Here is a 22,238-nt window from a genome sequence, read left to right on the forward strand (position 1 = left end):
ACTCAGACTCTTCATCTTCCGTCCCCTCCCGTCTCTCACCCGGCTCCTCCTCCACTGCCTCACTTCGGTCCCAAGTCAAAGACAGGGTCACTAAAAATAAGTACAGACATAACATTACCTTACTTGCTTCATGAATCCGATCCCTACATTATATATATTGCAGACCTAGAACATAGGTTTCTTGTATTATAGGCTGAGTCATTACGTTGTTTACGTTTATTTGCCGGCTAGCAAGCTTACCGGTTCACATTAGCACACATCAACTTAACTTTATTATTATTTTAGCATCAACTTCGACGACAATGAAGCAAAACTTTAAACTTTTAAAACTTTTTTCTTTAAAACAATCACCCGCTGTTACCTGAATTCTCCTCTTGACTGTTTGTCTCTTCCTCTTGACAAGGCAGGGTGCTGCTGTCAGTGGCTGAGGGAACTCCGCCAGTAACGTCAATGTTGACGCCACACACTCCACTTTCCCGTCCTCCGCTTATCCCCCAGAACATAGGCGACTGTCCACCATAAATGTTCATCACCATTTCAGTGGTGTCTTTAAGTTTCTCTTGGGGTCCTCCTCGCGTTTTTGGGTATTTCCTCTTAAATATTTTTTTTTTTGGCATCTTGTACCATGTTTTTGTATCTTTTCTGTACGTCTTTAACGCTCCGCTCAACGATCGGATTAACGCTGTTAACTGTCATAGCAATCTTTTTCCAAATTAAAAATGTTTTCTTGTTACTACATTCTCCGCTGAATTTCCCAAGTAAAATGTCCTTGTAACTGTTATACTCCTCCAACAAACACATATTTTCCGCTGGGGTAAACTGCACTGAGCGGTTGAATGCGCTTACTCGATCCGCCATGTTTTTTTGTTTTGAAAAGTGTCTTACTTTACCCAGAATGCATTGCAGTGTAGTCCTACTTAAGATAGTCGGAGTCTTAAGTGCTTTGTGCAACGGTCTGATTTAGATGTCTATCTGAAGTCTGACTATCTACTATATCTAAGCCATAGTCAAAGTCTATCTTTGTGAAACCGGCCCCTGGTTAGTACCTGGATGGGAGACCTCCTGGGAATGGCTCATGACCCCCCCAAGTACATATTCCTCAACCCTGGGATCGGTCTAAAAAGATCAAAACGGATGGTGCCATCTGGTGGTCAACGTCCTGAAGTGTTATTTACAGAAATTGTCGTGTACAAGGCCTAGTTTATTGAAATCCACTAGTCTGCTGAATGTTTTGTTTATTATTTTCATAGTTTGAGTTGATGTAGCTGATGAGATTCATATAGTCAAGTGGAAAAGTGTGAAATTGTTACATTTCTGGGCTGAATTAAGAAAGGGTGTAATGTATCAGTGCACTCTAACATTTTTGTGACCACCCAGGGGGTACAGCCAGCGCACAGTGGGGTGTATTCACACCTCTGGTAGTGGCGGAGAAGAAACAAGGACTTCTAATTGCTTTGATGTGGTTTTTTTTTTACACTATCCCACCCCTTCTGAAACCAAAGCATACAGAGACTCCAAAATACTTGAAATACTTTTACAACTTTTATTTTTCACCCAGAATGTGTTTCATTTAAAGGCAATGCATGAAAACACAAGTAAACAAGATCTGTTTGGTTTAAAGCTCGCTCACCACGACAAGGTACAGATCTACGAGCGAGAACACGAGACAAGACGAGACAAACATTTACTACCATTTGCAAACATTTAGTTAAACATGGAGCTGAGCTGACAGACATACAAACATCACAAGGACACGCACACATAAATAACATTTATAATAATCAAAAACACTTAATTAAAAACACAAACTTGTACTTAAGATAAAAATTAACAATTGGTTTGTACAGGCCAAAGCCCAATAAAGAACAGGATTATCCAAATGAACCAATCAACAAATAAAGGCTCAAGCCATTCCTGTCTGTTACATTTTTTGTGCATTGTGTTTTCTTTGGCAAACCTTTGTTAAACATGAAGCAGACAAAGATATACATACATCACAAAGACATGAAGCTGACAAAGACAAACAAACAACATGCATGACAAACACAGATTATCTGAACATGAACAACCACTAAAGGGCATGTAAACTGATTGTGTTAGATCGGAACTGATTAAGGTTAAAGTGATTGAGGTTAGATTGGCCTTGATATTGAACATAGGCCAGAACATGTTTGTATATATAAAAAAAGATACTACAAAGTGCATTTTAACAGCAACATAAATAATAATAAAAAACAAACACAAGAACATTCTTAAGTAAAACTGTAAAGTGCATTTTTTTTAACTTTTGAACTATATAAATAAATAGATTGTACTTGCTGAAGCACTTTGAAACAAAAACAAACACACAAACAAGCCTCTTTCTCTCTCCTACAGATGGCACAGGAGAAGTGGCATCACACAGGTAAGTTATTTACACAGTTATTTACAGTTATTTACACAGTTCTCCTCTTTTCCAACTCCAAATCCACCACACTTTTAAAGTGTTCAAAGCTGACGTACACCACACTGTCAAACCCAGAGGTGGTGGATTTCCTAGTGGATGGACAGTAGGAAAATATCTTCTGGGTGCTTCCAGCCACTTTGTCCTTGGAAGGTGTGTACCTTTTCCGCTGTCCACCACAATTAGGCACGTGGCAAGCCCCACATGGCCGAGAGGACTTGTTCGGCATGAGTGCCTTGACTGTTGGTGCAGGAGGTACAAAGCTCTGGCTGCACGATGGCCCACGAAACAGGACGGAGGGAGCCTGTGGCTGTGCGGGGAGAACCAGCAGTATGGGTGCTGCCGACACAGGGGGTGGTCCATAGGTGGACGCAGCAGACCTTGACAAAATGGGGGTGGGCGCAGCAGGCTTTGGCCGAGTGGAGGAGGACGACGCCATGGGCTGAACGGGCCGGTTCACAGGAGGCACAGGCTCTGGCTCTTCAACAAATAATCTGGAAATATAAAATACACATGTAATGAGTATTGATATGACGTATATGCTATTTGCTTCCCACAGCCAACAGGTGAAACAATGTGCTTATGCCAACTTACCTCCGCTTCTCACCACGCCTTTTTCCAGCCTTGTGATGAACGTGCTGGTACTGGACCTGAGGCCGGTCTGGCGGTGGGAGGGATGTTGGCAGCGCAGAAGCTTCTGGTAACGGTGCGTCCGACAGCACTTTCAGGTGAGGCGTCACCTTCGGCAGTACCGTCGCCCCGTAGTTGGCCTTTTTCTCCTCCCTGGCAGCGAAGGTCGAGATGGACTTGGCGTTCAAGTTGGGCAGTGGAATGGCGAGACCGCCGAGGATGGGGTCGTCTCGGACTCGGTCTGCAATCCTCTTATACTGTCCCTTCAAAGAAGCCGTGACCTTGCTGGGGGAGGTGAGCTGATTGGCCGGCGCTCGGTTCTTCAGCATCTTGAGGAGGAGATAGAGCAGGCGACTGTCCTCAGTCACCTGTGCCGCCTGAGCGTACCTCATGCAGCCAAACTTGGTCTCCTGGGCTGCTCTGGTCTCGGGAGAGTCTGCCCCAAGGCACCGACCGAACAAGGTGTAGCCCCACCTGGACTCGTAGCGCTTGACGAAGCGGGCGGCGGTCTTGTCGTGGTCGTGGAGAGAGCTGGCAGCGATGGCGATCTTCTGCCTGAGGTCAGCTGGCACTAGGTGGTAGTCGCTGTTGTCAGCCAGTTCTAGGAGGAGCAAGGCCAGTGCCTCCACTTCCTCTATACCTGGCAGATGCAGATGTCGATGGCTCATCAGCACGTCTTGCAGGGCAGGACTGTCCTCCTCTTCCGCCTGTTCTGCCTGGGTGAGGACGACGTGCTTCCCACAGACTCTGTCTATCGGGTCCTCTGTATCAGAAGACATGCCGAGACCCTCGTCCGCCATCTCGTCATCTCCCTGCTCAGCCTTCTCCTCCTCCTCCTCCTCCTCCTCCTCCTCCTGCGACTGCTCTTCCTCAACTCAGGGCTTAAAGTATTCCGGCACCATGCCGGATCTCCGGCGTGCGGCCGTGAGGGGAAAAAAAATTGGGAACTTGCATGCGGTTCAATATTTTCGAGTCAATTGATTTCACCTACCAATCATGAGAGGATCGCTGCTCTAACTAACGTTACAAGCCTATCAGAAGCAGAGCAGGGCGGGTCCTGGCAACACAGTGTGATTGAGATCCATACGTTAGCGTCGTCGGTGAAAGCATGGAGCGCAAGTTCATAAAGCCCGGGGATGATGTCTTACCCACGGGTATAATTTCCTATGCGGACGGGGGGGGTATGTCCCCCCACTTTCAAATTCGTTTGTTGTGATTTTTAACCGCACGCCGTCATTGCCACAGAGGAGCAGGACAGAGCCTGTAAAATTAGTTCACTGAAAGTTCTAATGCGCAGGTATCCACCTTATTTTCGAACGCGGAAGTAAACATGGGTCCAATATCCGGTTTTTGTGCGGCACTTCCGTTTCCTCGCTTCCCTGGGCTAAATAACATAGGCTATCGATCGCGAAGGATTATGCAGAGTTGATAGAAAAATGTTACACATGCCGTAGCAGATGAATACTACAAAGAACTAAAGCCCCGCCTCACTCAGTTAGGGTACCGGACCTGGTTGAATACACTCAGGCATCTAGCTGGCAGAGTGCCAAAACTTCACCGGCGCCTTCAGCCCCGCCCTAAACATAGTCGAGCCAACGCTGGACTAATATGGAGGTATTTTGTCATGTCAAATGTATTAATAATGCCATAAGAATGCAACCAAAGCATAGGATGGATAGCAATAAGTAGATGGCTATAAATAGTTGTAAATCATACAAAATAAATGCCATGATCATGCCATTATGCCATGATCACTAGATTTTATACAGGGGTTACTATAATGATTTTGTTTCTCCTTGGAGTTTTTATCATGGTTTTTATTGAGACTTCATAGCCCAGCCACTTTTCTGGTATCGGGTGGTCTTCTATAGGTGCTCACGAAATGAAAAGAACAAACATACGGTCGTTTCGATGGTTTCTTCAAATGTAAAGCTTTTAACCACAGGCGAAGGGATTCCTCAGGCCGGCGACACACTGGCTGCGTGTGTCCGTTTTTATTTCGGCTCCCATGTTAACAGGTTAGAACGTGCACACTGCCTGCGTGACATGCGCGTCTCACAGGCGCGGAAAACGCGTGCATGCTATAAATAGAATCGACGCCTATTTTTCACGCGACACGCAAGCGTTTTGGAAGCGTTTCCAGACAAAATAGAATAGGAAAAGATCTTTGTATTTAATTTTACATGAATACATATTAATAAATTACATTTTGATGTTTGAAATTTTAGGTTTTGACAAATGCAGATATAAATGCAATGAAAAAAAAATCGATTTTCTAATATTGCACCTGTCAATACAGAACGAAATATTCTGTAGCCTGTTTTGCCGTCAATACTGCCGACGTTGTCTTTGCTGCTATATATATGTTTAACATTAAAGGCCTTCCACAACTCTCTCCCCATTATGTCGAATATAATCACCAATGAATGAGGATCATATGTCACCTAGCAGTGCCGCGTCAGACACGTTTCTGGTGTGCAAAGACATGTAAAACGCCACGCAACAGAAACGCCACGCAGCCAGTGTGTCTCTGGTCGTAGGGCGCCTGATTAAAATGTCAATGATTTCGATGATTAAAACACTCCTGCTCCAAGTAAACCTTTCTTTTGTATCAGTTTATGACAATCTGTAACTGCACAAACAATCCCGGTCTTCCCCGAAGCCATGACGATGAGTTAGTTGTTAGGAACACTTGTTTAATTAACCGATATGGTGAAAAGTGATCAGCGCGCCAGTGACCGGAAGTGCCTGACCGGAAGTCTCGCACAAAATACCGTCAACTGGCTGCGTCCGTATTTCCGTTAAAAATAAGGTGAATAGCGGTTGCGACCATAGACTATAAAAAAATAGATTGCGACACAGTTAGTGATGAAACGCGAGAAACAACAACAGGCTAATGTCATTATGGATGAAAAGAAAGAAAGGAGATGTTAGTTGGTTGATTCAGGAAATTAGCTCAGGTCAGGATAATGGGTAACTTCAGACTGTTAGATAAATATTAAATGTAGAACATTCTGTGTAGCTTACTTCAAACCGCAGTATTTTCTGTCAGCAATGTATGAAAAGTGCTGTCAACGTCAACGCATGCGATTCATTTTTGTCCAGCTTTAACGTTTTAAAATATTTAACGCAATTAACGCAGCATCCATCCGTTCTTTCTTTCTGACATCCTTTAGCTAGGGTTATGATCACGCTCTTATTCACGCAAATGCTTTAGAACCATTCCTGCGCGACAAGACAAAAGAGAACGCGCTTTCAGTGAATGTCCTGACACGTACGACGCACAGAAAGATGCGAGCCAGTATCGAGTTCTCTTTCGCGCTTGAACGAACAATAACACACACATTTATGCCAGAATGTCCTCTTTGTCGAGTATCATCACAAGAACAGTCTTAAATGAGTTAAATAAAATCTTAAATGGTGGAGAGAATGAGATGTGAGATCCTGTCAACAGCGGCAGATCTTAAAGTGACAGGAGCCATTAATTCTGTCTGTCAGTAAAGTTGACCTAAAGAACAGAGGGAGCAGAGAAAATTACTCACTGCTCTTGACTAAAGAACGCTTGTAGCTTTGATAAGGATTAATCTATATTTAATTTATAATTTATGCAGTGCGGACTGTTTTATAACCTTATTCAATTTCTGTATGGTACAGATAAATATGACATATGATGTATTATGGGTTTAATGACGATTGTCTTAAGTTCACTTAAATTAAAAGTTTTTATTTTTTTGAAGCCTAACGTTTAAAATTTTTGGGGAAATCATTTTCATGAGATATCAGTAGCTATAATATTAGTGATACTGGCTTTCATTCATAAAAAGATGCCATTAAGATACAGCTGTAATACTTGAAAATAAGTATTCCCCCGCCCCCCCCAAAAAAGTTCAGGCTCAGGAATTTTTTTCACTTTAACCCCTGCTCAACTGCAAATATGTAATTGTACTAATCACAAACGTGTCTACACAACAATAGTTTTTTTTTTGCACCAGGTTTGTCATCATTGTTTAAGTGTGTGATCAAGTACTGTACCTTTCTGCACGTAGTAGTCCCTGGCAGTGAAGCTGGTGGACTGGCACATGGCGTACTCGACACCAAGGAGCTCCTCCTCGTCGGGGTGCTCGTACGCTTCGGGGACCGGCATTGGTGCAGCAAAGTTGGGCTCCAGGACGTGCTCCTTGCCGAAGAGAACCTCGGCCTGCTGGTTGACGCGCTGGATCTGCCGCGCGTCCAAGCACGGTGCCATGCGGTGGTTCCACTGCACGGCAAAGGACACCAAGTATACCTGAAACACATTTCCATTTTGACTGTTATTGTGTACAGTGTTTACAAGTGATGACTGGAGCTGTGAAATAAAATGTATCATTGAAACTATCATTGACACTTTTCTTTTTAAATTATACTGTATGATGTGCTATATGAACATTTATAAAACGGTTAGTTCCAATCCTTGATTCTGATTGGTCAATAGCTGTGCTTTATTCATGATAAAACACGGCTATGACCGCTTCACCCAACGGTTCTATTTATCACTGCGCCCTTAGCAACCACAACTACAGAGCTACTGGAGGCCAAACTTAAAACAAAGAAAGCACTGGAGCAACATTCTTGCTGCAACAGAAAACACTGCTGACAGTGCTGAGCCCCAACTAAAGAGAACCGCGTTAATATAACCACAGTGGAGCCGATTGAAATGAGACACATATTTAAAGGGGGGATGAAATGCTAATTTTCACTCAATCTCCTGTTAATCTTGAGTACCTATAGAGTAATATTGCATCCTTCATATCTCCAAAAAGTCTTTTGTTTTATTATATTTTTAATTGAAAGATGGGCTGTACCGAGTCTTTCCCGAAAAAAAACGAGCGGCTGGGGGCGGGCCGTGTGGGCGAAGCTAAAGCTGTGCTAACGCGCGAGCTAGTGACAACACACAGAGACATTTGTTCAACAGTTTTACTCACCGTTCCAACGCACGACCGCGAACCTTTATCATTGTGACTGCTCGATCCTTAAGCATTAGACGATCTGCAAATCCGACGATCTGGGTTTTGTTTATAAAACAATCATCGTCGAAATGCAGGGAACAACAGTCACACAACTCTGTTTATGCTCAGGAAAACAAACTCCATCCACGGGTTCCTTAACGCTGGGTTCTTTGGGAATCTGTGCAGGGTTGTCTTGCCCTGGCAACCAAAAACACACTTCTTGACATTGACTTCCCAGAAGCCGGGCAGGGCGCTTTGATGGCGAACTGCTTTCACTCTCTTGCTCTAGTCTATGAGTGCGCGCGCGCCCGCGATCTTACCGGAGAAGTGCCCTTAGGACCCATATAAGGAAATTCCGTTACATCTGACATCACACATACCCATACTCGAAAAAAACTTTCCGAAACTTGTGACAAACCGGAAGGACAATTTTTGGCACAGAAATACTCCTTCAAACGTACAATTTAATGTTTGAAACTTTGTCCATGTTTAGCATGGGAATCCAACTCTTTAACAGTGTAAAAAACTCAGTATGCATGAAATAGCATTTCACCCCCCCTTTAAATGCGTGCACAATAAACAGAGATGTTCAAATAAATTTAAATAAACAACAATAAAAAAAGTATCTCTTGTTCATTAATAACATTAATAAAATAGATTAAAGACCTAACTGTTACCTATCAAAATATGTGCCCTTGTGTTTTTATTTAGGCTATGTAAATATTTAGTTTAGTGCAGAGAGAAAATAACGGAATAAACAAAAAAATAAACGTTAGCTAAAATAACCTATGCCTATTTGTGTGAGGAAATTTCACAAATATTGTGTTGTAAAAAATAAAAAGAATGAGACAAAGTTTGAGAACGGTTTGTTGTTTTTATTTGAGCTTTCATGCATATTACAAATTGGAACGTTGTTGTTCACGGTCAGGGACTATTTTTTTCTAGCGGAAGGAATGCTTTTATTGATTTAACTTCATGAAAGTTGCACGAATACTTTTTTTTTTACTTTAATATTGTGTGGTAACCGTTTTATAAAAGCAATAAACCTATGCTCCGCTTCGCTTCGTGTCGTGCCTAACAACGCCCTTCAGCTGTTACTTATTCACGATACAGCAGAGCCTCTCGTACCTTATTGCTTACGTGTCTGCAATAAAGCTTTATATATAAAAAAGTTTTAATCACTCACTTGGAATGGCATAATCCCACATCGCTGTGAAGGGACGGCGTTGACCAGGTGGGCGTGCAACCCCTCCAGAGAGTTGCTACCTCGCCGGCACTTGTGCTTGTTCAGTCAGACGCCGTTCATCACCACCACCTTCACAGACACATACAGCGGTATGCCAGGGGGATCCTGTAACACACAACATATTGCAAGGTCCTTATTCATTCTGGTGTCCTTTTGAAATTTTGCCATATACAAGTTTGAATGGTTTTGACACACGATGACCGCAAAGACATTAACCCACCTGCATGCAACTGAGGTGCTTGCTCGCAACTGCCCAGTGAGCGTCGACTGCCTCTGGCGACTTGAACAGGTGAATGCCATCGATGTCAAGGCCGGCTGGTCCCTGGAACTCAGCAAGGATGGACTCTATCACCAAAGCAGTCTCCTGTAACACATAGGATATATTCTCAGCGTCGAGTGTTTAATGGATCTGGATCAGTTGAATACATATGTGAATATGAAAGCCACACTTACCACAACCCCACGGGTAATACGCCTTACATACGACCTGATCTGATGAGGTTTGAGGAAGGCCATCATCTCCTCATCAGAGTACCTGCCGTAGAGCTCTGGGTTACCGTTCCTGACCGCCTGGACCAGGAGCATCATGTCCACCTTGTTGTAGGCGAGCACGGCACCCGCCATGGCACTCATGAAAGCGCCGTACTTGGCGTGGCTCTGCTTGATCACGACGGCGTCCCAGCGGTGCAGCCAGTGGCGGATGTCCAGCCTGATGATGGTACCCCTCTTCACCCAGTCACCAAACAGATTCTCCAAGAACGACGAACCGCTGTCACTGAAAATTATATCATGACATTTTGTGTAGGTGTGTTACATGTTGGATAATCCATTTTATCATAGGTTTCAACTGCTATTGAACTCACCGACAGCAGTTGTTGTCCGCGTACACCACCTTCGGAGCAGGAGCGTTGGCACGGCGAAAGCGGGCGACCAGACCTCTGGCCATGCGTGCATAGCACCCCTCGGACTCGGACGCCACCACCACTGTGGTCAAGAACTGACCCTACTCATTCAGCACGCTGGTGACGTACTGCATGGTGCCCTGGCCGTCGCCGTAGATCTTCTTGAGAATCTATAAAAACAAAGCAGAACATTCATTGCGTGGTGTTTATCAACAGTCAGTCTGTTCCATATGATCACAAGTACTTTATGCTGTACATACCTTCCTCGTGCCGTCGATGCACAAGATTTCCCCAGTCGTACTGAGGATTTGGTTCCTGTACACGGGCATCTTCTCCATCTCCAGGATCAGTTGCGCACGCCTCAGGACCCGAGCAGACGGAAGGGGAGACGTGGCGATGGGAGGGGTGTAAGTGCCGGCTGCTCTGGCAAACGACAGGATGCCTTGCTGAGACGAAGACGATCCAGCCGCCGACGTGTGGGCATCGTACAGGAGAGTCTGGTACAGGTCCCGACGCTCCACGTACCACTCGTCGTGGCCCTGCTGCAGCAGCCTCTGCACCTTGCTCATTGAGACAGCGTTGAGTCGGTCGCTCATCAGGGTGACCACACTCCTGTCCACAGCACACTTGCCGCAGATTATGGCAGGGAACATGCTTCTGACGGCCGGGGCGAGGCTCATCAGAATTTTCGGACTGTATGCCAGCCAGGTGTACCGCTGCTGGGCACGGTGGGCGCCGTCCCCCTCGTCGTCGCTGTCATCCGCGTGTGCCTGGCTCAGCTTGAGACAGTGTTTGCACATCAACCTCTCGGTCAGCAGGGTGTAATGGAAGTTCATGCCGCACACTTGCCTGGCGTAGCTGCCGTACCCTCTCTTCACCAGGTAGTACTCTGGCGGTGCGGGGCAGTTGGTGTTGGGGCAGCGGATCAGTGCCTTCATCACGCCGACCGGGCGCCAGAAGAAGGCAGGGGTGGTGAAGAAGGAGAGCATGTTGGGCACAGCTCCCTTGACGGCCATAGGAGGTGGGGGCGGGTGGAACTCCATCTTCTCCTTAAAGAGCTTCCTCTCGGCCATCTCTCCCCTGACATTCTTGTACTTGGACGCCCTCTCGAACAGCCTGTAGGTCTCGTTGGTCTTCAGCCACTTGATGTTCGCGGGGGCTATACCAAGGGCTTGGGCGGATTCAGGCGACTGCTCCCAGAACTTCTGCCAGCCCTCCAGCACAACGCCACTGGGTTCCGAGGTCTCTCGGAGGGACGAGGGTCCGGGCCTGTTGTCCTGGCACACAGAGCTGGCGAGGTCTCCCCAGGTGGTCAGCTGCGTGCTGACCGACGCCTCGGACATGTCCAGGACACTCTCTGAAGAGGAGAACACCACAAAAATGTATCAACTGCCTTGCTCGATACATACTGATGAATTTCACGTGGCACAAACACAAGTCCTAGCAGCTCCACAGCATACTACAAAGTAATTTCATGTTCATTTCAGCATAATACTACTATACCTGCAGCAGCCAACAACTCGGCATCGCTGGCGTACTTGGGGTCCTGCTGAGAGAGGTCGGGGATGGTCGGAGGAGCCCGGTCTTTCTTCGATTGTACTTTCTGCAGAAAATAAAACACAACCATAAAATAATCTCATAAAATAATACTTTTACTAATACTGGTTACTGCTTAACATCAATTACTCAGGTCTAAAAGGTAACTGAGTTTATCTTACCTTCAACCTCCTGTCAAGGTGCCATGTGACAGGAGGGAACTCTCTGGCGTACTCGAGCAGTCGCTCCTTCTGCCACTTCAGCAGCTCGTTCTGCTCTCCCTGCTGGCAGTACTGGAACAGCAACCACACCAGCCAGCCGACATCGTTCTCTAGAAGCCACCTGAAGGTCTGACCGGCGTACTTCCCAAACACGATGACCAGCTGACCTTTCCACAGTTCACCCCCGGACCTCTTGGCAGCCGCCTCTGCTGTCTTGGGATCCAGCCATGTAGGGTCAACAATGGTGCTGGGGGCCTCTGCCACAGACTTTGCTGCCTCTGTACACTGCAGCCTGGCCTCTCCTTGCCGGTACAAAACGATGTTGGGGTACTGGTGTTGCTGTTGATGGCTGACCAGCAATGATTTGGTGGTCAAGCTCTTCCTGCAGACATCACAGTCAAAGGTCTCCCTGGCGACGGCATGGATCTTCAGATGCCTCGTCAGGTTGGACTTTTCAGTGAATGTCTTGTCGCACACACTGCACCGATGTCTAGTCTTCTCCATGTTTCATCTGTTACAGTAAAACATGAATAAATGAGTAAAACTAAAAGCAGATGAGGGCCTAAAGGAATAGTTCACTTTAAAATGAAAATTCTGTCATCATATACTCACCCTCATGTTGTTTCAAACCTGTATGGATTTCTTTCTTCTGCTGAACAGAAAGGAAGATATTTAGAAGAATGTCAGTAACCAGGCAGTTTCTGGGTCCCATTGACTTCCATAGTAGGAAAAAAATATACTATGGAAGTCAATGGGACCCAGAAACTGTCTGGTTACTGACATTCTTCTAAATATCTTCCTTTCTGTTCAGCAGAAGAAAGAAATTCATACAGGTTTGAAACAACATGAGGGTGAGTATATGATGACAGAAATTTCATTTTAAAGTGAACTATTCCTTTAAATAAATTTTTAGAGACCCTGCAGCCCTCGTAAATGTAGTAACCAAAAACAGCCCATTCATTCATCACTTTGGTTTTAGCATGCAAATCGCGGTTGACATGTTTACACTTCTAAAGCATTTTTACACATCGAATTTCAACTCCACACTGTTGTAACACCATCTCTATGGTCTTAAGAAGTGAGCTAGAGTGTCTGATCACGTTTTTGAAGTATTTCCAGGGATTGTCGGGTCATTACAGCGGCGATTGATAACTCATTCATTCAGTATTCGCTGAGTTTGTGAAGAAAATCCATCAAAACGCGCCGGCGCGTCCACACAGTAGTAGCACATTCTTCAAGGTCTCAACATGTAAAATCAATAGTCTGGTCGCATTTTAAACGCATTTCAGAGAGATCAAACCTAGCTATTTTAATGTAAACAAGTGGTGCTAGCTTAGCCAATTGGTGGCAGAAATTAGTGTCAGTAACGTTACGGCGCTAACGAGATACAGATGGTGGTCAACCAGAATGAGACTTTTACCGCCGCCGTTCCCGCGGCGGCAAAATTGGGATGTGTATTTGCTGCCTTTTACCGCTGAGTGGCGCTGTAATCACAGACTTTGAAAAGTGTCAGTTTATTCTCTTTATGACGTAATCTGCCGCGGCAGTAATTTGAGCTGAGGTCACAGATAAATTCAAGATAAATATTGTGGTTAAACGAATTCAAATTCATTAAATTTAAACAAAGTAGACACACGTTAACATTGTGTGCCCAGTTTTTCTATAATTTAGAAAGGCTATGTCAATAGGTTACTTGTCATTTTCTTCGTGTTATTTTAATGTGTTTGTAGATTTATTAACTGAAACATAACAGTGAAATAACTTAAAATAATTTACCGTGAAATTAAAACATTTTCAGGACTTGCAGCTCCTAACCGATGTAGTCGGTTTAAGCATTCTTTGTTATATTCAGAACTAAATAGCCTTACATGTTACAAACTTTTAAAACAGAGAAAATAGTAGACGTTGGCGATTCAGACGGTAGCTCTGTGGTCAAAGCATTATCAATAGCCTCTCGGAGCTTCAAACGATCTGAGATCGAATCTCAGTGTAGCCGACAGTGTTTATGTTTTTCCGTTCTTGATGCTTAAATATGCATCTGTTTATTAAAGTCAATCATCTTGTTTAATTATCAATTGTACATTACAACATAAATTTGCTACATTCCCGCTGCAAAGACGACACATCTGATGAAGGAAGACTGTCAGCCGATTGCACCAGAAAATGAAGATGATTCGTCTTTAATCTGCTAAATAATTTTTTTGTGTGTGTGTGAATCATTCACGAGATTGAGATGACTGACAGTGATACCCGGCCATATCAACGGAAGACATTTTTCAAAACAGATCGAACAAATCAGAAAAATACTTTCAATACAGTATTGCTTTCAATTAAAAAATAAACAATGAAAATGTAAAAGAAAAATAAAATTAATTAAGTTTGAAAACCCATCGCACATTTTAAGATATGAATAAAGTGTCGGGACAGTTTATTTATTTAAACAGGGTTGCATCGATAGAGTTTATTCCCTTTGTGATGCAAAATAAGAAACACAGAATCTTAGGCCTATTCTTGCAACATTTTAAATTTCTATTGTCAAAGAAATTGCAGCTAAATTAAAAAATTAAAACGGTACAAAACGGAAAAAGTTCAAAGCAACATAAATTAAGAACAGGCGTTTTTCTTCGCCTCTCTCGCGATGGATATTTTTTTTGTAAGTTTGGTCTCCCTCACTGCGCGCGGCGGGTCTTTCTCGAAATTAAGCATTTCAGCGTAAAAAAACACCATACAGCTGATAATACTGTATATGTCGCTGTGTGTCATCCACACAAATCACGAAAGAAAAAACTGTAACAAATAGCTTTTGTTCCTTCAAAGATACAACATGCCTTGCTGAATTCACCTCACAATAAAACGAGGTGGGTCGCCAATAAAAGAGCTTTGTATCTGCTAAATTTAAATTGTTTGTGGAAAACCTATACAATCAATAAAACTACAATATATAATTTAATAAGATATAGGGCCTACTGTACATAGGCTATGGACTTTTGGAGATTTTGAGATTAATCCTTAAAAGAATTTTGCCTTTGCCTCATCAGGCTGGCTCCGACACTCTCCATATGAAAGACGGAACATTAACACCTCTGTCCTGCACCCCCACGATAAAGCAAAGTATTGCCTTCTCCAAACCCCCCACAGGCTAGCTGAGTTTGCAAAACAAAACAAAGAGTTTGCCACTCGTCGTGCCAAACAAATTATAAACTTCAATATTTAATTCAAAACAATCTCAAAACGCTTTGAGACATTTTGAAAAGCCGTGGATGCATTACTGCCACTGGAACCATGGACGCAACAGAATACTGGTTCTGATTTTATTGTTTGTCGTTTAAACGTCATATATATGAATTATTATAGGCTACAGAAGTAAAGTCATTGTATAATATTTGTTCCTTAGTGTAAAATGGAAATGCATGGCGATTTTATTTTGTAAATAGGCAAAAAAAAAAATGTTTTAGAAGACAAATCTCTCTGCATCAACAATAGACTATAAAATGCATTAATAGGCTAATATAAAAACACCAGTAGTCCAAGTTAGTTCGGGATTCGAACCCGTGTCATCTAAATGATCGTAACGTACGTTCAACCACTCGGCCACTATTCACTCGTTGCGATACGGCCTAACGTTCCAGTGTGTGTTCGCTCGCACGAGCGAGAAACGCTCTTCATTCAAATGAACGCGCCGCCGCATTTGTTGAACACTAATTCTAATTCAACACTAATTCAACATGCCAGAATAAAACCTGGCTTTAGAACAATGCATAGCGCCACTCGTCGTGGTGTGCCAAAAATTACAATAATTTAGTTTAATTTATTTCAGTGTTAATGTTTGAGTTAAAAAATCCTCTACAAATTAAATTAACCCAAAGTCGGCTATAAGAGTCCTTTAGGCTACGTAAAAAGCAAAGGGCTTACAGTCTTAACATTTAGGCTACTTTGCTTAAATTCGATACATTTATTTCCAGTAGGGCCTAATACATTTGTATGGATGTAATTTCAGTATGCTTTACCAACGCTATGTATTCAATTAAAGTTCCAAGAGGTCTGGTCTCTATATTTCCTTCCCAGCTGACACTAATATGCAAGTGCACAGCAAAAATCACAACTTGTGCTTGCTGCGAACGCAGGTTATTTAAGGTGTCTCAACTGTACACAGTCTACCCTACAGTGTGAATTCGTTACAAGGTTTCATTTAATTACATTAACGTGCAGCAATTTGTACAAATAGAGTCTATAGGCCTACTGTTGTAGACATTAAATAATCTCATTTAGTATCATATTTGTTAAAATATTATAATGTTTTTTTTTTTTCAATCTATGTTGAATATGAAAAGTGAACAGCATGAGTAAAATAAGATGCATTATATCGAGAGATGGATATGGAGTGGGTCAGACATGATTTTGACCACTTCATTAAGTTTTGTTTAGTAGAAACCTTTTTTTAAAGTGAATTTCGTTTTCTATAAATTGTATCTTAATTTTAATCATTTTTTCATCACCCAATTGTCTGGATTCAATAAGAGAAGCAAACAGACACTAATCATAGAGGCGCCCGTGAGGTCACTTGCATTGCACGTCAGCTGGAGCGCATCTCATCCTCCTAACTTAACGAAACTCAGCGTATGCCTCACACAGACATGATAAATACATCAAATACACAAAGCTTGAAATGTCTTCAAACGAAATAATTCAAAACGAAAAAGAAAAAGGCTACTCTCTGATTATGTCTTTGTGCATTTCTCTCTAGGTGCGTTCACTACAAATATGGCGATCGTCAACTTCATCTTTGCAGTCGACACTGTCAGAAAACACTAGTTCATTGATAAAAATCATATGAAGACAAGGCATATATTAAGTTATTTTAGCTGTTATGAGAAAAATAAATCTAACAAAACCTAAAATCTAAATCTAATAAATAAAAATAAAAAATATTAACGCCAATTCAACATGCCAGAATAAAACCTGATTTTTGAACAATGCGTAACGCCACTCGGCCTGGTGTGCCAAAACACTACATTTTAAACTTCAATGTTTAATTCAAAACAATCTCAAAACGAGTTGTGATTTTTTTTTAAAGCCTAGCCTATATACATTAAGGGCATTGAAACCAGGATCTTAACTAAAACGTGTTCCGCGTAATCTCTCAAAAATGATGCCACACTACTCCATGTAATTTTTTTTTTTAAGGACTGCTTTTGAAATCACTATAAATTGTATCGCTCACGAGAGCTCTTCGTTTATCTAATTCCTCAATAGAATAGTAAAAATATTCAGCGTCATTGCTCCTAACATCGTCTCTATTTTTAACTTTTGATTCTATTTTTTCAGCTGTAAAATTGATTCTATCTTTGGTTCTATTCTGTTGTAGCCTAATAGGCCTATTTATATAAATGAAAAATATGCCTATTATTTAACCCACTTACATTTTAAAATACGGCAATTGCTGCTGTTTTGCACAATGTCCCTTTGCGCCACCTGGCGGTCATTTCGGGAACGACTTTGAAATGCGGCTGGTTTATTTTCGCCGCGGTAATTTCGCCGCGGCGGCTGGCGCGGCGGTAACAGGCATTCTGGTTGACCACCATCTGTATCATGTAAAACCTTGAATATCAGGCAAATTATCCAAAAATATATCAAGTTTCATTCATTACTTAACACATAATTATACCAAACGTACCTGAGAGTAAAAAAAAACAGTCCAAACGGTCATCAATAACGCCGACCACAATAAATTAGTTAAAGGCCGCCAGTATTTTTATAAAACAGCTCACACAGCTAGATGACGTTTTCCGATCCTCGCTCAATGATTGGTCTGTTGAGCACTGAGCTCTACTCAGCATTGCTCAACCATTGGCTGATCGCTGCTCAGCTCTGCTCAACCATTGGACGGCTGACGATCGCTTAGGTACTTGGAGGGGAATTTGCTTGGGAATACTAGGTTGCTGCTGGAAGAGGTGTTAGTGAGACCAGCAGGGGGCGCTCACCCTCTGGTCTGTGTGGGTCCTATCGCCCCAGTATAGTGATGGGGACACTATACTGTTAAAAAAATTCTTCGGGTGAGACGTTAAACCGAGGTCCTGCTTCTCTGTGGTCATTAAAAATCCCATCAAAAGTGTTCTTTAAATGTCCTTCGAAAGAGTAGGGGTGTAACCCTGGCATCCTTGCAAAATTTGCCCATTGGCCTCTGTCCATCCTCATGGCCTCCTAATCATCCACATATATACTGATTGGCTTCATCACTCTGTCTCCTCTCCACCAATAAGCTGGTGTGTGGTGGGCGTTCTTGCTCAATATGGCTTCCGTCGCATCATCCAGGTGGTGCTGCACATTGGTGGTGGTTGAGGAGATTCCCCCTCCCACCTTCCAAATGTAAAGCGCTTTGAGTGCCGAGAAAAGTACTATATAAATGTAAGAATATTCGGTTGTCCACCCGAGGACCTACTGCTCTCCCTGTATCAGGATGGATGTCCATTGAAGTATTATGTTGAGGGCTTTTTGGAGCTAAGCCACTGAGTGCCCTGGAACAAAGGCACTCTTTAAGGTGTGTTTTTGAAGTGGACTGGATGGTTTCCTCTGTGTACTGATGACAGTTGGAGAAACCGCCTGTACCCTGGCTCAGTACATAGACACGCTGTGGCTGAGTGGATCTCCCCTTACCGTCGGTGAAGTTTTTGAGAACAACAGCAACACCAGCCAAGAAGCACACTGTAAAACGTGTTAAGTTCAGAATACTTAAAACTTTTGTGGAAACTGATTACCCTAAAAATATTTAAGTAAACCAACTTAATCTTTTAAAGTAAACAATTATTATAAATTGCAGATGATTCAAACTAGGGCTGTCAACTCGATGAATTAAAAAATGGCCTCCTCCAGGGAAGACACCTCTGCAGACAGCTGGTCTTGCCAGGGAGCACCACTGACTGTCTCTAAAACATGCTCCCCCTCATCCTCCGCCACATCCTCCTCGTGCTCATCCTCCGGGGCCATGATGTCACAAACCCGGAGACAGATGTGATGGAGCATGACACAGGCTGTGATGAAAAAAATAAATTAATAATAATATCCTCTGAAAAATTGAGTGATGAGGGGGAGGGGGTGTCGGAGGCATGGGTACCCTCAGTCTGCCAGGATAAAGTGCCCTGAAGGAGGGTGCGCTGACCTCCTGTACAGTGGGCTGTAGCGGAGCACTCGTGCATCATGCACTGACCCAGGTCCACGTAGGTGTCAATGAAACGGCCCTGATGGTCACAAACAGCCTGTAGGATAATAGATGGGAACAGTCTCCTGTTCCTGTAGCTCTGAACATCAGGGCTGCTTGATGCGGACATGGCTGCCGTCGATTGCTCCTGCAGCTTTCAAGAAAGCTCTGTGTCTGGCCAGCCCTGCAAACACACAGAAATTATTAAAAACAATTTTTTGGTAATTATAATAATAATTTTATTATAAAAAATAATAAACTGCCTCCAGGTCCTTTGGGGTGTTCAGGAAGTGAATGACTTGGTGGCGAATGGCCACCACCTCCTCAGCGACTCTGTGGACAATGCAGTGGACAGTGGAACGAGGCATGTCAAACACTCTGGAGACGACCCTGTATGATGTACCACATGCCTGCCAGAAAAGAAATACCAGGGTCTCTATTGTGGAACCCCATCCATGTCGCCATTCACTTCTCAACAGGTCCAGCAGCCGAAAATGTCCAGCACTGGGACGTTCAGGTTCATCCTGCAGTACAGGGGTCTGGTCTGATTTAGGGAAACAAAGAAGAGAAATTGTGTAGAGTCAAGTAAAGTAATTGGTGGAAGAAATATTGAGGTACTTGGGAAAAACTACTAGTCATATTTAAAACCTTACTCAAGTAAAAGAGTTATCTTGCATACTCTAATGTCCTTAAGGTATCAAGAGTAAAAGTAAAGGTGTGTATTCTGCAGAAAAACCCCTCCTTGTCAGGGTTTTTATATATGATGGGTTTGCATTAATATTATTGCGTCATTTACATTCACGCATATGGCAGACACTTTTATCCAAAGCGACTTATATTGCAAGGTACACATTTACATTCTTATCAGTTCAGAATATTCTATTCTATTCTATTCTAGTTCTTGCTTTCCCTGAGAATCGAACCCATGACCTTGGCATTGCAAGCGTCAAGGTCATAGTCAAGGTCAAACTTCTGAATATGGTCATTGTTGTTAAATTTAAAGTATGTTATATACTGTTGGGTAGTTTAATGTACAACAATGCATCATATTGTAAAATACCATGTTTTTGTAGTGTTGCTATCCTGTGATAAAAACAACAACAACAACAACAACAACAACAACAACAACTCAGTACTCGACATTTGTATGTGAATACTTAACAAATGTACTTCCTTACAGTCCACCACTGGTTATTTTGAAAATGAAATGAACAAAACTAATTGTCACAATATTAACAAATTGTTGCTAACCACAGCTGTGTCCCGACTCCCATATCAAAGGCTGCATCCGAAAGACTGCAGTGCAATTTGTGCAGAAAAACAAACCTAGAAAAAACATGCCGACAACACTGGTGGTTTTATTTATGAAACGTTAAACATAACTTGAATAAACAGAAAATTCATAAAGTCCTATGTTTTTCTTTCACGTTTTCTTTGTGCCGCTATCGCCTATAGACACATTTCATTATGTATTTCCTGATTCATTTAGTTACATTTCTAATGTTTTTTTTTTTTTTTTTTTTTTACTATAATCAAACAATAATGTAGATTGTTATTCTCAAATCAGGCATTCAAAATGAATTGGTTTGTTCTGAGCAAAAACGTTGGGCTATTTTTTAGTTCTGGTTATCGGTTAGAACAAAATAAAATACTGCTTTATTTAATCCAAAAAAATAAGTCAGATTTCAAATGTTATTTGTGTTGGTTTTTAATAAAGACTCAGAGTACTAATTTTTTCAGTAAAATGCACAGAACAAAAAGTGCGTCATCCTTTACTGCGTGTTCAACAACATATACAGCTCTTCTTTAGTTCTAAACTGTAACCAGAATTCAAAAATACGCTTAGAGCTCCCCCTAGTGGTTATACCATACAACTTAAAAGAGAAATTCACATATGAGAGAGCTCTATAACTTTAACAGCTTTAACAAAAATCCACACAAGTTTAATAACTATTCTGCTAAGAGTGTATTTTTCCAACAATTTGTATATTAATTTTTTTATTTGATCAGTCTACTGTAAATGTACAACACTCCCAATAAGATTTAATGGGACTGCCAAGACTGGAAACTCATGAAAGCATGACTTAATTTGACAGAAGTGCTGCAGAGATATTCAATGCACTGTATTTCCTCATCATATTTCCTCAAATATATTAGATATAATTAAAGTGTATATATTAATTATTATATATATAATAAACCAATTCATTTTGAATGCCTGATTTGAGAATAACAGTCTACATTATTGATTATAGTTAAAAAAAAAACACACTAGAAATGTAATTAACTAAATGAATCAGGAAATACATACACTCATATATATATATGTGTGTGTGTGTGTGTGTGTGTGTGTGTGTGTGTGTGTGTGTGTGTGTGTGTGTGTGTGTGTGTTTAACAAATGTCATGTTTGTGTATTCATTAGACTAGGCTATATTTAAATTAATATATATTCAGAAACAACTGCAGTTATATAGCCTACATAAGCTACCATTTTACATTTTCTGTGTACTATTATTATTATTGTATAACTATTATTAGACTCCAGGTCGAAATAAAAGAATACTTAAAATTATTTTTAAAAAAGAGGAATCGCTGCTTATTCTGAATTTTTACAGAATGCAGTTTCACTGTTTTCTGTCTACAGAACAAAATGAATAGCCTGAAAACAATTAACTTGCCATGTTAACTTATTAGAAATATTAGATACACACCTTGAACCCTTTTTTCCTTTCGTTCCTCAGGGCTTAGCATGCCGTTGTACATCGCTGATGGTAGCGCCATCCGTCATATCTTCTCTTCTTGTATCTCAGGACCGGAAGTGTATAAGCGTAGCCTACACTCAAGGAAGTGGAAATAGAAACATGTCAACCCGTGCAACTAGTCAATACCGGACTTGCCTGGTTTGCTAGGCTAGTACTGCTTGAAAGCGCAGCATCCTCTGGTGTTGTATGAATAAAAGAAATTACATGTGAGAGTTTATTGCGCCATAATGCTCACATCGCCTTATTTTGGATAAAAAAACAACAAAAATATTCCTCTCTCAAGATATTTGAAGTAAACATCCATATTTATCCGAATGA

General features: G+C 42.1%; 3 protein-coding genes across 3 annotated transcripts; all 3 read right to left on the bottom strand.

Moving 5' to 3' along the window:
• Positions 1–1,536: 1,536 nt before the first annotated feature.
• LOC308689275 (uncharacterized protein) lies at positions 1,537–7,319 on the bottom strand (the record flags this gene model as incomplete). The annotated part of the gene is made up of 3 exons (XM_081362929.1): positions 1,537–2,937; positions 3,038–3,938; positions 7,106–7,319. 3 exons carry the CDS (start codon positions 7,317–7,319, stop codon positions 2,436–2,438), a joined length of 1,617 nt encoding a protein of 538 aa, XP_081219055.1. The 3' UTR covers positions 1,537–2,435.
• On the bottom strand, positions 6,807–10,346 carry LOC308689457 (uncharacterized protein). Its single transcript, XM_081363167.1, has 5 exons — positions 10,168–10,346; positions 9,758–10,079; positions 9,525–9,668; positions 9,245–9,409; positions 6,807–7,358 (listed from the first exon to the last, which is right to left on the bottom strand). The coding sequence occupies exons 1-4, from the start codon at positions 10,248–10,250 to the stop codon at positions 9,350–9,352; spliced, it is 609 nt and encodes a 202-aa protein (XP_081219293.1). The 5' UTR covers positions 10,251–10,346; the 3' UTR covers positions 6,807–7,358; positions 9,245–9,349.
• Positions 10,347–16,271: 5,925 nt separating this feature from the next.
• On the bottom strand, positions 16,272–21,982 carry LOC308689458 (uncharacterized protein). Its single transcript, XM_081363168.1, has 3 exons — positions 21,870–21,982; positions 19,422–19,702; positions 16,272–19,342 (listed from the first exon to the last, which is right to left on the bottom strand). The coding sequence occupies exons 1-3, from the start codon at positions 21,937–21,939 to the stop codon at positions 19,316–19,318; spliced, it is 378 nt and encodes a 125-aa protein (XP_081219294.1). The 5' UTR covers positions 21,940–21,982; the 3' UTR covers positions 16,272–19,315.
• Positions 21,983–22,238: the final 256 nt, after the last annotated feature.

This window comes from Scardinius erythrophthalmus (genome assembly GCF_964197995.2).
Source record: "Scardinius erythrophthalmus genome assembly, chromosome: 4".
NCBI classification, from domain to species: Eukaryota; Metazoa; Chordata; class Actinopteri; order Cypriniformes; family Leuciscidae; genus Scardinius; species Scardinius erythrophthalmus.